The 15,408-nt window shown below is 48.7% G+C and overlaps 1 protein-coding gene across 1 annotated transcript; it reads left to right on the top strand.

Annotated features, from left to right (window-relative positions):
- Window positions 1–1,753: 1,753 nt before the first annotated feature.
- On the top strand, window positions 1,754–14,803 carry CYB5B (cytochrome b5 type B). Its single transcript, XM_075715418.1, has 5 exons — window positions 1,754–1,930; window positions 11,048–11,176; window positions 11,730–11,756; window positions 13,645–13,676; window positions 14,650–14,803. The coding sequence occupies exons 1-5, from the start codon at window positions 1,754–1,756 to the stop codon at window positions 14,738–14,740; spliced, it is 456 nt and encodes a 151-aa protein (XP_075571533.1). The 3' UTR covers window positions 14,741–14,803.
- The last annotated feature ends 605 nt before the right edge of the window (window positions 14,804–15,408 follow it).

Genomic DNA, 15,408 nt, shown 5'->3' on the forward strand with positions numbered 1-15,408 from the left:
CCCCATTTCCTTGTACAAAACCAGCAGAACAAGGCCAGGATAAGCCATCATATGAAAAACAGCTGCCATGCCAGGTCGCAGCCCAGAATTTCAGCCATTTGCAAAGGTTGTGCGTTACAACAGTAATTGGATTAGAGACTATGGTTGGCAGGCACCACTGGAGCGATTTCTTTCTCTCCAGTAATAAAAGATACCCTTCTTTCTTACCAGAGAGTGACCTAGAAAATTTGTTTGACATACAACCTTGGATCTTCAGGGAGCTAACCTGCCTTTGCACTGAAGTGGATGTGGACAGATAGCACGGTTAGTTACCCTAACACCTTTGAGCTGAATAATCTCCCAGACTGTATCACTAGGTAAGTCTCATTCCCACAGAGATCCCAGCTTAGCGGCAAGCCAGGTACGGGTACCTACTGCACTCGAGCTCCTTTTAGAATCCCAACTGTAGCAAACAGCACGGATATTAGCCTGTTCAAGTTCTCTTTGCATATACCTTTAACCTTTAGCCAGTGCTGGTAACAGTATTAGCACTTCTTACATCATAGGGCATTTCTGCCTCCTCAGCAATTCCGTTAAAACAAACAGTCCACTGTCCAGCGCTATACCTGTACGGCAAGTGTAAGAAAATAAATTCCACAGCCGTGAATGAAAACCATCAGGTTTACAAGTTACTCAGGTTCCTGAGCTTCCAAACAGTCCCTCTGTCCCTAAACCTGTTCAGCGTGGCTGGCGGGGAAGAGAGAGCTTACCGAGTGACTTGCATCAGACCTGCACATGATCCTTTAGAAAACAATACAAATGCAGCACTGGCTCAGTTTACAGATCTGCGAGATGGCCGTCTATTTTACATACAGGCAGAAAGTAACAAAACAAAAGGAGCAGTAAAAAAGCTGTTCTGCTTGGCAGTGGAATCCGAAGCCCACCAAAGAGCGCTACAGCTCAGCCAAGGGACCCCGACAAACGATTCTTGCCGCACACATCCCGCACGCTCTCCTGATGAAACAGCCGCTACCTGCGGCTCCCTGTCGCCGCACCCACTGCAGATGGCGGGCACTGCTCCTTCGGCAGTGCCGCACCGTCCTTCCAGCCGCGTTTGCCACCGCGGACAACCCCGAGGCGGCCTGTCGCAGCCCGCTCGGCTCCGGGAAGGGTGCTGCAGCTCTGACCGCAGGCGCTCAGGCGAGCTCGGACGGTCCCTGACAAGAACAGGCGCTTGCCAGGAGATCCCGGTTTCCACAGAAGTATTTCCCCTCACCCGCCCAACAGGCCGGATGGGGAGAGTTACCGGAGGCCAGGGACGGACACCGCCGCGGGCAGGCTGCTGACGGGCACCTCGCTCTCCGGCGGCCCGGGTGGGTGGGGTTGGCGGGACGGCCGACGCCCCGCTGCCCGCCAGCCCTGCCCCGGGGGAGCCGGGGGGAGCCGGGGCTGGGGGCCGCGCCGGGCCCGAGCACTCCGCCTGAGGCGAGGCCCGGCGAGGCGAGGCCCGGCGAGGCGAGGCCCGGCGCCTTCCCGCCCTGTGGCTCTGGCCGCTCCCTATTGGCCCACGCCCGGCGCTGCGCCCTCCCATTGGCTGCAACCGGCGGCAGCAGTCGCGCCACCGCGGGGGCCGCTCGCTCCTCATTGGCCGGCGGCCTCGGCCGGGAGCCGCCGCGGGCCGTTAGCTACAGGGGGCGGCCGGGGACGGCCGCCATCGCTACGGCGGCTGTCGCGGGCCAAGCCTGCCGTTCCGCGAAGCTGCCGGCCTGCCAGCATGGAGCCCGGGGAGCGCACGGAGGCCGGGGGCTGCGCGGCGGCGGCGGCGGAGGCGGAGGGGGAGGAGGCTGGGCCCGTCTTCACGCTGGAGGAGGTGGGGAAGCGCAACTCCAGCCGCGAGGCCTGGCTGGTTATCCACGGGCGCGTCTACGATGTCACTCGCTTCCTGGAGGAGGTGAGGCCGGGCGGGGCGGGGGCTCGGCTCGGCCCCTCAGGGGCCGGCGGGGGAAGGACGGGGCCTGGCGGGGGGCTGAGGGAGGGAGGGAGGGCCTGGGGGTGAGGGGGGGGACTGGGGGGCAGGAGTGGAGGGGCCGGGGGGGTACCGGGGGGCAGAGGGCCCGGAGCGGGGGGGGCTGCGAGTAAGCCCCGGGGTGGGGTGGGGGGGGCCCGGTGTCCCTGAGGCAACTCTCTGACCCCAGGCTGTGGGGCCTCAGCGGCCCAGCGCTGCCCGAGGGAGGGGTGCACAAGTCCCGAGGAGGGGCCCCAGGACCGGCCCGTCTGTTGGCCAGCTGTGCGGTTTATATGCTCAGGACAGGGAGGGCGCACCGCGAATGCTGCGCCCAGTTTTGGGCCCCTCAGTACAAGAAGGACATTGGGGTGCTGGAGCGTGGCCAGAGAAGGGCAGCGGAGCTGGGGCAGGGTCTGGAGCACAGGGCTGGTGGGGAGCGGCTGAGGGAGCTGGGGGTGTTCAGCCTGGAGAAGAGGAGGCTGAGGGGAGACCTGATCGCTCTGCAGCTCCTGACAGGAGGGGGCAGGGAGGGGGGTCGGGCTCTTCTCCCAAGGAACAAGTGATAGGACAAGAGGAAATGGGCTCAAGCTGTGTCAGGGGAGGTTTAGATTGGATATTGGGAGAAATTTCTTCACAGAAAGAGTGGTCAAGCACTGGAACAGGCTGCCCAGAGAGGTGGGGGAGTCCCCAGCCCTGGAGGGGTTCAACAAATGGGCAGACGTGGCACTTTGGGACATGGTTTAGTGGGCATGGGGGTGTTGGGTTGATGGTTGGACTGATGATCTTAGAGGCCCTTTCCAACCTTAGTGCTTCCTAGTTTTACTTTCATTAAAAAATAATCCAGCCATCAAGCCAGGAAACATGGAATTATGACTCTCCCCTTAACTGGTTTAGTGGTGGCCTTGGCAGTGTCAGGTTAATGGTTGGACTGGATGATCTTAAAGGTCTTTTCCAACCTAAACAATTCTATCATTCTATTCCATGACAGCTCCTGTCCCTGGTCAAAGACACGTGCAAGAAACAGGAGAGTGATGGCAAGTCACATTGGCAATGTTGTTCTACTCATTTGAGTCAACTTCTGTTTTCTTAGGAAATCCATTCAGGCATGCCTTACACGGGAGGTCCAGTTCTCCGTAAGCCACATTACTTCACTTCTGGTCTTGTAGGGTAAACAGTATCGGGCTAGATCAGTACTTTTAAATTTGATATCTCCAGGGACTCCCCAGAACTTAAAGGAGAAAGTAATGGTGATTCAGTAGGTGGGCGTCTGCCGCGCTACTGCCTTCCCAGAGGTGACTGTGCACGAGTGATTTGGAAGCGATGCAGGGGGCTGCATAATCTCCAGTTCTCTTGGATGTGAGGACAAAAATTGCTTCTAGACTCGATGCTTTTGACTTCTGTTTTTGAGAAGGTTGAGAGCAGTATCGTTAGTGTTTGGTGCTGAAAATAGAGTGGGAAGAAATGGGAACACAATTTCAAAGGGCTTTTATCCCAGCTTAAAATAACACCAAACCCTTTGTAGCATCTACAGGGTAATGTACGAAAGTGAGTCTGAATCAGCTCTAAAAGAAGAGCGCTTCATTGGAAATGTGCATGTTGCTGCTTGCTGGGTTTGCTTGTCTAAATTGAACTCTGATTTTCCTCCAGGCATATACGATTAAAGCATGTCTGCTTGTGTAGTCATATAATGACAAAGCTACCTTAGTCAGGTGTAGAGGCTTATCAGATAGGAGGAGAGAAGGGTAACCTGGCAGGTTTTTTTTACAGTGGCCTGACAGCTGGACGTAGTGGCTTTCTGTGTAGCTTTCGGTATTTATTTATAAAGTTGGACACAATCGATTTTTTTTCATTGGATCCAGCATCATAACGCTTCATTCAGAATCTGACTTGCGCTTTGAGTCTTCCTGCCCAACGTTTAAGAGAGCCTCTAAGGTACTTCAGTGAACAAATTAGGGAGCGTCTTTTACTATGGTGGCTTGAGCTGGCCTTTGCTGTAGCCAGTTCTGCACTGTTTAGATCTTTTATAATGAAAAATCTTGCTTTCACAGGACCGTAAATGGATCCTGGCTGCTTGCTCCTTTGCTCACCAGTGTCTCCTGTTTACAGATGCCTCTGTGTCAGGTGCAGGATCTGAAAAGGAGCCTGCTGAGCAGCTGCTGTTCTTGGGTCTTTGATACTTGAGAGAGACTCTGGGCACCCAGCATGCTGGAAAGAAAAGTGCGTAGGATGGTGGGATGGTGCCTGGTGGAAGCATGGCACTGTGGTGCTCCAGAGCAGCAGCGGCATGAAGAATTATCAGCTGCTGCTCAGCTGTTTGTTTTACAGGAGAGCCTGCAGGTCTGGCCGAGGTGAGGGACCGGTTGCACGTTTAGTTGCATACATCTACAACAAGATGCAAACTGTACTGTAAAGAGCTTATCGCTGGGGTGGGAAGAAGACAATCGTATTGAGTGTGACTCTCACTCAGGAAGCTGTTAAATGGTGGAGCTACGAGCAGAATTAAGGTACTCAGATTCCTATTCCAGGGTCAGTTCACAAGACCAGGAGTTTTCCAGCTGGTACGTGAGGATTTTTTGAGCAGCTGACTGCCTCCTTCGACATGCACGCCCCCTCCGGTGTTTGGGCTCCCCGGCACTAGGCCAAACCTGTCATCTGGCATCTGTCAAATTCCTGAGAGAGTGCAGCAGAGTACAAAGCTGCGGGCCCAGCTACCTCTGCTGCTGAAATGGGCAGGGACGTGGGTGTATTTTGAAGAACGTTTGTTATTCCGCTAGTTTCTGAAACCTTTCATGTTTGCCTGCATCTGCAATTATAGTACGAGAACCAGAGGATATCAGAGAACCTGGCTGGAGCCAGGTTCAAAACAAACAAATAGTGTTTCTTCACGCAACAGGGAGCAGACCAGTGGACCTCCTTGCCAAAGGTTGCTGCAGATGCGAGAAGGTTATATGCAGGTTCAGGGGAAGATCAGGCAAAAATGTGGAAAAGCAGTTCGCTGCTGGTTTCTAAATAACAAAACGCTGCGGGTTTAGGAAGGGCCAAAACCAGCTGCGGTACTTGTAGAAACTGTGTGCCCTGTCTTACACTTGCCTCCGTGTTTCAGTTATGGTTGCTGCTTATCGCTTTTCAGACTTAATAGTTAGAAAAACGTTTTCAAGATATTTACCCCGGTGTGAATGATGCTGTATTTCAGAGCATGGACACTGCATGGTGGTCACAGTCTTCATCTCGGCATTCTCTGTGTCAGGTAGCATCTGGGACGTGCTCCCTGGCACGCCTCCAGAATTACAGATGAGCCCAGAAAAATGCTTCACTCCCCCCCCAGCAAGCCAGGTTCAGCAGTGCCCTGAATGTTACCTTCAGATAATATTTCACATTGCCCTTTCCAAGCCCTTTATCCCACTTGTGTTTTTCTGACATGAAAAAGATCTACTTGGACTAGGGAAAGGAAGAAGAATAAGGCTACTGTGTATACTCCTCGCTGACATAGTGAAACTTGTAAACGTAGATCAAGGCCTAATTTATTGGCAAAAATACACTTTATATCTGTTACCCCACTGTAAGCAGTCGAGTGACAGGGGAGCGATGTGTAGCTGATCGGAACCAGGAGTTTGTCCTGTTTAAAAGTTGCAGTTGTCTGGTGAGCTGTTCTGCTTTGGAGCTCTGAGTTGCTGTAACTGCCGCTATCGGGGCTTCAGTGGGTAGTATTTCCCCTTGATCCTGTGTAGTAACTGAAGCAGTGTCTAATTGTTGCCTTTCCTGGCCTTTGGTCACAGATTATTTGAACAGGATTGCTGGATTCCACTGGAGCGTTACCTTGGAGTGATTGTGTAATCTTGAAGAAGCCTCGCTGCTAAAAGATTGTCGAATCTTGCTTCCCGATTCCTGCAAACTAGGTACAGCAGGTCAGACATTAGCTAGCCAACTCAAAATCTGTACGTCGTTTTAAGCATAGATCAGTTTAAACTTCCAATTTACTTTATGTTACCTGCTGTGTGATAGGAGCGACAATTAAGACATTCATCACATAGCAAAAGTCTACCAAATGATAAGGACGTGAACAAAATGCAGGAGATGTGCAAAGACGGCCACTGGAATTTCGTAGATGTTTCTGAGAGACTGTCAGCCATCTCTTGTGCTTCAGAAAGCCTGTAAGTGCCTGAAATGAAGTGTGATTATTTGAAATCTGAGATAGCCTTATGGCGATCGTGTAATTTTCTTCCAAATCTAGGTCTCTGGACCACCAGAATACACGTTATTACTCCTGATTGCAGTAGTCTAGAAAAGTGAGCGTAATGGCTAGAGCAAAAAGGGCTGGCTGCTGAGGTGGGTGTGAACGATGAGTGAGGAAGCGGAGGAAGGCAGGCGTACCTCCCTGACAGGCTCTCGGAGGTCTGGTGCTGCCCACGCTTATGCCCTCACCACACTGGTATTAAAATCTGTGGTTTTTAAGTTGTGCGCAATCTGTAACAGACTTCTTTTCACAAGCATTCTTATGACAGAGGGACATGGTTTATCTCCATTTTTCTGCCTGACTAGAAGAGTTTGGTGTTACGTGTTTCTTCAGTACACCCTTCTGTCTGTTATCTGAGTCCGCAAGATGCAGCAGCCACCGCAGCTTTGTGTCTTGGCATGCACCGCTGCTTCTGATACCCGTGATAAGTGTGACCAGAAATCTGTTTGAACCCGTTCCCAAGTGGAATGAGCCTGGGTTGTGACAACTCTGACCCAAATTGGTCAGTTGGTTTCAAGTATAATGTTCTTCAAACTATGTTTCAAAAGAAGGAAGTATTCTACTAGTGACAGCTTCTCTTTAAAATCACATGGTTCTAACAGAAGTTATGCTCTTTCCAGGCCAGTATATAGCTAAGGTAGAGTCTGGAAGGAAGGGAAACAGTAAGGAAGTAAGGAAGAGCTGGTAGTTAAGAGCATTATCATTGAGATGAAAGTAAAGAGGAGGGAAGTATCAGATGGTTGCTTACACCAAAGAGGCAGCAGGTTTTTAGATTCTTACCTCCTTACTGCACCAGCAGTAAGAAACCAGTATTGAATACCCTCCTTTGTCTGTCTTCACTTAATTCCTGCGTACTCTGGTGTATCTGAAACCAGAACTCTGTGAAGGAGAAGGAGGAATGTCAGAGATCTGGTTTTGCTCATGCTGACTTGCTCCAGCTTTGCAAGGATGTTTTCGGGGAAACCTGTTCCGTGTCTTAAAACAAGATTTGAAGGATGTGTGCCTGATGAACACCGTTTGTCTTGGTGGCTGCTTGTCCTTGTTTTCTGGCTCGTATGGTACTGGCACGTTATTACTGCACAGTACTACTCTTCCCTTTCCTGGTTTATTTCTGATACTGGGGGCTAGGAATGAAAGCTTTTGCATCCCTCCTCAACCTGATGATCTTGCATCTTACCTGATCCAGTAACCTAATTAGCTGTAGACCTTAGTATTGCTTCTGAGCTCATTTGTAGTTTCCAGTGGGTCTGTAACAGCAGTTGCCAGCCAGACGTATGCAGACAGGCACTTGGAGTTTGTGAAAAGATGGCTCTAGGCTCTCGCCTTCTGCAGTGAGTTTCTGCATTGCGCTCTCGGAAGCCTTCGCTGTGTGCCTACAGTTCTGGCTTGCTGCTGCTTTTTGCTCGCTCCATATCTCTTCTAAAGGCTTTCTGGCTTGCTGCTGCTTTTTGCTCGCTCCATATCTCTTCTAAAGGCTACGCGGATAGAGCGTCTTCTGAGGTCTCATGAATAAGTACAACTTTGCTGGCTGAACAGAGAAGATGAGCTGCTAATTAGGGAGTGAGTCATCAAGGGCAAACTTTCTTTGCTCGCCACCTTAGAGTGTCAGTGACATTGAAAGTGAGCTTGGACTGAATATGGGGTTGTACAACTCCCTACTTCTGCTGTTCTTCTCCGGACCCAGCTTGGAATTTGGAGAACTTGATTCAAAGATCACGCTGAAGTGATGCTTTTGAGAGCGCCTGCTGTAGCTGTGAGTCTTGCAGAGCACGAGGAAGTCTTGGGTTTTCTCCCCGCTCAATCTCCTGACTGGTAAGAGCGGGCTGGCCTCCCTTTGCCCCGCCTGGGCCGGGGACTCTGGAGGGTGCCTTACGCTGGTGACGGCTGGCGTGCTTCCACTGCCAAATGACGGGCTTCTCCCTGTAAAACTGTTTTCTCTGCTCAGTGGCGTTCCTTCCAGAACTGGTGCTTCAAGACTATTAACGTTGCTGTCAATGTGTACTTTATTTATTGTGTATGCCGGAGGCTCCAGTGACAAGGAGGTTCCAGTTCTATTGCTGTTGTTGAGGAAAACTGAGGACAGGCACTTGGGCCCACCTCTCTTGTTCTTGTTTGCTTTTGTCTGTTTCTTTTCAGAAACAAGACATTTTTCAGCCACTGTTTCCTCTGGAAGTGCATTTTTTTTTCCCCACAGTTTGCAACACTTTCAGTTCTTATGTTTTCCTGCAGGAGCTGTAGCTTTGAGAACTTTTGTGGCAGAGTAAATGACTTCCTGTATAAATAGTCTGGTTTTACATTCGCTCGGGTATGACAAGGTAGGAATTGTCTGGCTGCAGTTGTGGTTGTCTAGACTAAGGAGTCCTTTCAGAAATATGGTATGCCAAAATGTTTTGAAGTTTTTTCTTTTGGCTTGGTGATTACAGTGAAGGACAGATGTGCATGAATAAATAATTCTTTTTCTTACTTGTGGATTTAGCAAGTGCGTAGAAAGGCTTCAGACCCAAAGATGTGAAGAGGAGTAAACTTTACTGTTCTTCTTGTCTCTTGTACTGTACCATTATTCTTGTCTCTTGTACATGCAAAGACTGGATGCCACCGAAAGCCAATATCCACCACATGTTCCCCGTTACTGCAGGTTTTTGTCTGCCCTTTTAGGGTGGATATTAGGAAAGCAAGGTTATCTTCTTAAAATTCAGTTCTGACATTTTTCCATCTGAAATGAGAGTTTGGGTGAGACATCCCTAAGGAGTTCTTCTAGAAGGCTTAAAGTAAATGGCCAGCTTTTCATCCCCTAATTTCTGTGGCTCTTTGCAAGCATGCTTATAAAATAGCTGAAAATAGGACAGTTGTTCCGAGTAATATGCATAGACAATATACGGCATTCTACCACTGCAGCCAGGTCCGAGAGCGTGATCTAAGGGGCGCAGAAATGATCTCAGGGTGGTCTTGCTGCAGCCTGCGTTCCCGTTAACTCCCTTGCGTGAACAGAGATGCGCATCCAGCTCTGTACGGAGCTCATTCACAGCTACCCCAGCGGATAATTGCTTCCTTTTCTTTTTTTGTAGGGTGGGTTTTCTGCTAGGGTAGTCCCTGATCTGACTCCCTCAGAGATCAAGTGAGCACCAGGGTTAGTGTGGGAGAAATGGCAGCGAGACCTGTAGCCAGGCACGGAGGGAATGGGCAGAGTGGAGCCTCGCATGGTTTTACAGCTAAGGCAATGTAATAACTGACTGCTAACCAAACTGTGTCCTAGGACTGCAGACTTTGCCCTTCATGGCTGCTGAGAAAGCTCCACGTAGATTTCGTTACATACCTGGACAATAAAGGGATTTATTCAGAATAAAGAGCTCTGATACAAGGGTTGCAGAATGGGCTGCAGCAACTCGACTGGAGTAAACAACCAGGCTGGTTTTGTGTCCATACTGAGTATGTTTGGTATGAGGTGTGATAGCCAAGTGGGAATATTTAGACTTTTGACAGCAAAACCAGACAAGCTGAAGGAAGAGGGGCAATGATAACTGTTCTGTGTCTGTGGGAAGGAAAAGGATATTACAGAGAAAAGCAGGTGTGCGAGTCCTTTGATCTGAAACGTAGTCTAACATCTCCAGTTCCAGGCTTGTAGCTGTTAGAGGCGTTTCAGGCAGCAGCGATCAAGTCTCATCTTCTCAACTAGCGCATTCAGCGCTTGCTGCCTGATGCTCTAGAAAACTGGGTTAGTCCCTGTGTGTGCGCTCAGAAGCCTGACCACTTTATCGGTTTAACTGGATTAGCTGATAGTTTGAACTGAACTATTTGTTCACGCTCACACTGTCAAGAGATTGTACTTTGCTGGCTTTGTGGTTAGCGCTTTCCATTGCCAATCTGTTCCTGGAGTTATGGTATTGACAGTGCTAGAGAAGAGCCCAACCCATCCAGGAAAACAGAATCGCACCAGGTTTTTTTTCTCAGTTCGTACCGCTTGGTCTGACGGTTGTCTGTGACCGTCTGCCAGCAACGGAAAGGCCAGTGTCGTGGAGCTTCCTGTGGATTTGGTACTTTTGTTGTTGCAACTTCTGAATCTCTGAAATCAGTATATGATGTCAAACAGTATAATTTTTTGTGACACTTTTTTTTTTTTCTTTTTCCCCCTCTCCCCTGGTCGTTGAGTGGTTGTACACTGGATCAAGTTCAGTATTGTTGGGGCTACACTAGAGCTGTAGCTTTTTATGCCACTAGAAAACAATGCATTTCTCCTCTGTTCTCCATTCCTCATTGCACAGCTATGTGCAGAGAGAGGCTGGCAGCCAAATACTATTATTTTTTGTAGTATCTGAAGAAGTAGAATATCCTTTCCTCCACTGGTGTCTGTAAAGGCAGTGTTGTCTTGTGCTTCACTAGCGGTTGAGATGCCTCAGGAAAGTTCTTGAGAAAATCATGCAGGAGAGGCTCCTCTGCAAGCAAGGGAGTCTGATTTATGCAGTGAAGCCCCTGAAAAGCTACATGAGGATATCCTTTCTTTTGTATCATTTTCTTGCCCAAATCTGTTACAGAATCACAGAAGGGATAGCTTGGCTGTGGGGGACAAAGCTGTGCTTCCCCGTGTGTGCTGCAGATTTGTTTCTTTGGAAGGATTTTTATTATGCAAGGTATTTTCCAGGCTGTGCAGTACACGTTGTTCTCTGTGAATTCCTGAAGGAGAGGTTGGACAATTGAATCTTTGGAAGATTTTATTGATGATGTTGGTTTGAGGCATCTGTGTTGAATGGAAGAGGCTGGAAGGAAGGCTGCTGACACTCTTGGTACTTTTTTTTGCATCTAGCCCTTTGCTCACCTGAAGTCTTCTCTTCCAGCATCCAGGTGGAGAAGAGGTTTTGCTCGAACAAGCTGGTAGAGATGCCACAGAGAGCTTTGAAGATGTTGGGCATTCCACAGATGCCAGGGAGATGCTCAAGCAGTACTACATAGGGGAGATCCACCCGGTAAGGACCAGCTGGCTGTGACAGCCTCTTTCAAACACAGGATGGGACTGTGTAAAAGTGTGACTCTCCTTTGCGTAACCCACTAAACAACATGCGCCTTGAGAAATAAGTAAGTACTTAAGGGTTTTAGGCAGTCTCTGTGTTGTCCAGGATTTCGTTTGAGGAAAGAGGATCTCTCTTGAAGAAACAAAACTAAATTAGTCTTCTCTTCCCACCATTCAGAGCAGATTTCTCATTGCAATTAAATCAGTGGCACTTAAAGAAGCTCATCTAATCGGTTCCCTCCTTAGCTGGTGATACCATAACTTCCCCTTGCCTCGTAATTTAGAGTTCAGGAGGGTGAGAGATCACAGGGGCATGGCACAAACACCAGCTTCCTGCCTGCTACAAAGACGATGCCTTTGGGTGCTGAAGGAATGACTCCTTTGAAAACCGAGTCCAGGCAATTACCCTTATGATGAGGACTGTACAGAACAATTCCCTCGTAAAGACTGCAGGTTTCTTTTGAAGTCAGTGCTTATCTTTCTTCTTCTTTTTTTTTTCCCCTTGACAGCATGATCGTAAAAAAGAAGGTTCTAAGGTAAGCTGTTAGTGTTTTACTTTTCCGTTTTAATTTAATGCTGTGGAAACAATATTATGCTCAGAAAATGAACAAAGAAGTTGTCACACACCTTTTTTTTTCTTTTTTTTTTTTTTTTTTTTTTTTTTTTCCTGTGGAGCTTGTGGCTTTATGTTTACACAAACTACAGTAATGAATAAATCTTCCAAGCAAATTATACCTTTGTTTTTGTTCTGAAGCTCAGCAGTCACCTCAGTGTGAAATTGGAAGTGTTTTTTTGTGCTCTCTCTCCCCTGACATCAGCAATGTTATTTGCACACCTTGAGCCACAGACCCTTTTTTTGCATTACCCGCTATGTCCTGACCACTGAACTGTTAGTGTTGTTACATTCGAGCCAGGAGACAGGCACAGCCACCGTGGGGTTGGCTGTAAAACAAGAATTCTCTGTTAACTGCCCTAGTAATCATTGGTGTTGCTTAAAGCTCAGGTACTCCTGGATTAGAATGGGGCACAGTGTTGCAAAAATGCCTTTGAGATGGATGGGGAGAGGGAAACGGTAACAAATAGAATCCCATCTGAGAGGTAAACATGTGCCTTGCAGCTGGCTTCTCTTCTCGCTTGGCTCGAAGGCTTGGACCAGGCACAGCTCTGCCTTCAACAACGCTTCCATTAGCTGTTGTTCGAAGCAGGGCTGCTTGCAGAGGAGCAGGAATCAAGAAGGAAACTGTCAACAGAGAGGGTGGCAACTGAAGCTCTTTGGAGTGTTTGCTTGCTGTAGTCAGCCACAGAAAGACTAACTTGGGCTGGCTAAAGCCTACGCTTAGTTATAGCACGGGACTGCATAGTTATGCGTATATTCGCCTTAAAATTCATTGTTTGGTTCAACTCTGTTTCATAAACAGAATCACATGCCTCAAATGTGCATAGAAATAAGGAGTAATCTGAGTAGCTCCCTTGGATCTGAGTTAAATATTTTTTTCAAATATTTTTCTCTTCTGAGGAGAAAGTCCAGTGAGTTATGTACAGCTAAGGTCTTTCTCCAGTGTACAACATCTGTTTTAAAAGCAGGCCTGAGTATAATTTAAAAATAGCAGCAAGAGATAGAAGTCAGCAACGTAAAAATAAACTTGGGGGGAAACACACACACAAAAAAGTTGTACGTGTATACTCTTGTGGTGCGGCTCACAGGTAGCTCCCCACAGATAAGTGTCAATGTTTAGCGTCCGCTGAACGTATTACGGCAGAAAAGGAAGCACTAAGGCTCTCAAGAAATGGAGATAATTGTGTTGAGGATGGGCAGGAAAGGTGACTTTTGGCTGGTAGGTATTGATTGAACTGGAGAGCAGCAACAGCCGTCGAGGAGGAGGAGGCTGCAGAGTTGATGAAAGCCTGGATGAGAATTTCAGCTGACTGGAAAAAGTATTTAAATTCTCAGAGTTTCATGAAAGGAGAAGCACAGAAGTTTGGAAACAGGTTGCGTGCAAGGGAAGAGTTGAAGGGAACGTCGTGGCTGTGTGCTTCAGCGGTCAGGCAGCGGGATAGCGAACGGGACGCGGGCAGGGGTGTGGCGGGGGGATCGCAGCGAAAGGGCCGCCCGTATCAGTGCCAGCTGCTGCCCATAGCATGCGAGATGAACAGGCTGGTTTGCGGGGTAATTTTTTTGAGAGGGGTGCAGGTTCCAGTGTCAAGTTGAGGACTGGGTGGGAGGGATTGGATTGATGGAAGGAACGTGGAAGTGAGGACGAGGGCAAACATCCCCGGAAACATCCGCGCTCGTGACAGGGTGTTTGCGAGAGGAGGGGAGGGTTATTTTTCCTCCGTATTTGTAATCACATGTTCAGTCTTGTAGTGTTATTAGCACGTGTTTAATGTTTCTTTTTTCCCCTAACTCCCTCTTTCTTCCTTCAGGATCCAAGTATGACATCCTCAGGCCGAGCAAGGTATAGTATCCTCTTAAAACAAGAGTAAGAAGTTGAGGGGTCAGGACTCTCCCTTTGTAGAACTGCATATTAACTCTAATGGTCAGGGGAAAAAAAAAAAACAAAACAGGGATATCACTGGGCTGTCCTTCCAGCAAGCAGCTAGTCCAAAATAAGTTGCCAAACTGCAGCTGCCAGGGCGTGCACCTCCCTTGTTGGGTGTGGAGACCCAGCCCGCGGTGCGAAGTCCCCTGCTCCACGCTGGGCTGCACGGGCATCCTGGTGTCCCGCAGCTTGAACCCTCTGGCCCACGTGTTCACATGACACAACTGCGGCTGCGGTCCCTTTGCACTACAGCGATTATTTGGGTGGTCACTGCAGGCCATGGGGTGATGTGCATTTTTTTTTTTTTGGAGGATCTTTACTTTGACCAGCCCCATTTTAGTTGAAAATCCAGGAGTGCTTACGACCAGAAGAAGGTCCTCATCTTTCGTAGCTGATGCAGGACTTTTTTGCTAAGGAGGCTGCTGAAGGTGAGCCTGCGGCCTCTGGTTTGTGAGTGAGGAAGATTTATTGTGGGATAGCTGTAGCAATTTCCATCCTTGAGTCAACTCAGCTGTTTGTATAGCACAAATTACAGTCTGACTTATTTAAGGAAAAAAAAAAAACAAACCAAAACCAACAACAAAAACCCCAAATTGGTTTCTGTATGTGCCAGGCTGGAAACTTCAGCAATTCAGCTGCTATTTTATAAGCCACCAAGCCACCCTTGCAGGCGTAGGGGCCTCTGACAGGGGCTGGGCAGAGCCCGGAGCACGGGGGCTGCTGGAGCTGCCAAGGCCCGTGCGGCTGCTCTGCGCGCTGGTGGGAGACAGAGAGTTCCCTAGATGGCAACAGACGTGTAATAAGCGATTAACATCTTGAATGAATTATTAACTTGATACTTGCTTCTGGTTTATGTTGTGTGTATTTGTTTTGTTTTTTCTCCCCGTAGTTTCTGGTCAACATGGCTAATCCCCATCTTCGGAGCGCTGGTCGTAGGTTTAATGTATCGCTATTACGTGTTGGATGGGAGAACCTCTTGAACTGACCTTGCTGGGACCTCAGAAAGCCTGAAAGAGAGGGTGTGAGGGAGAGTGCGTGCATGCAACACGTGGAGTTCTGCTTCCCTTTACTTTTTCTGCCTTGCTTTTAGCTCTGAGTCTGTCAGGTGGTGTGGATATCCATGGGACCAAGCTAATAGCAAACGCAGTCTATCCCAACTCTGGGACCCACGGACCTGTCGTACTTTCCTCTTGCGGTGGCGGGGCGAGTGCAACTTCCCGGTGTTCTCTTACGTTTGTGTGTGGTCTCCCTCGTGTGTGCGTGCTTGTGAACTCACTCTTGTGCTCTCTCTTGCTCTCTGAAGTAAACCCCAGACGACCTTTTTTTTTTTTTTTCCCCAATGCCTTTTCGTTAAGCCAGACAACGTGAAACAGCTGCTAGTGAGCCTGTGGGTTTGCCTCAGTCCTTCACGTAGCATTGTCAGAAATAAACTGCAAGTTGTCTACAGTCCTTTCCAGAAAAGATGTCCGGAGATTTGGTTCCGCGGTAACTTTCCCAGTGCATGCAGGCAACACTAATTGGAGCAGCAGGAAATTGTTAGCTTTGCTACCTCTTTCTGTACGTGTCTGTTTTTAACGGTTAAACAAATATAAGTATTTTAAAAGTGATTCTGTTCATTTTGTAATATTTGTATTTGTCCCTTTAAAAT

Source organism: Pelecanus crispus, chromosome 8, assembly GCF_030463565.1.
Source record: "Pelecanus crispus isolate bPelCri1 chromosome 8, bPelCri1.pri, whole genome shotgun sequence".
NCBI classification, from domain to species: Eukaryota; Metazoa; Chordata; class Aves; order Pelecaniformes; family Pelecanidae; genus Pelecanus; species Pelecanus crispus.

Bases quoted from the DNA above. Each gene is read 5' to 3' on its own strand.
- CYB5B (XM_075715418.1), top strand. From the start codon at position 1,754: ATGGAGCCCGGGGAGCGCACGGAGGCCGGGGGCTGCGCGGCGGCGGCG. The intron at 11,177-11,729 runs GTAAGGACCAGC...TCCCCTTGACAG, and splicing joins ACATAGGGGAGATCCACCCG to CATGATCGTAAAAAAGAAGG. The intron at 13,677-14,649 runs GTATAGTATCCT...TTCTCCCCGTAG, and splicing joins ACATCCTCAGGCCGAGCAAG to TTTCTGGTCAACATGGCTAA.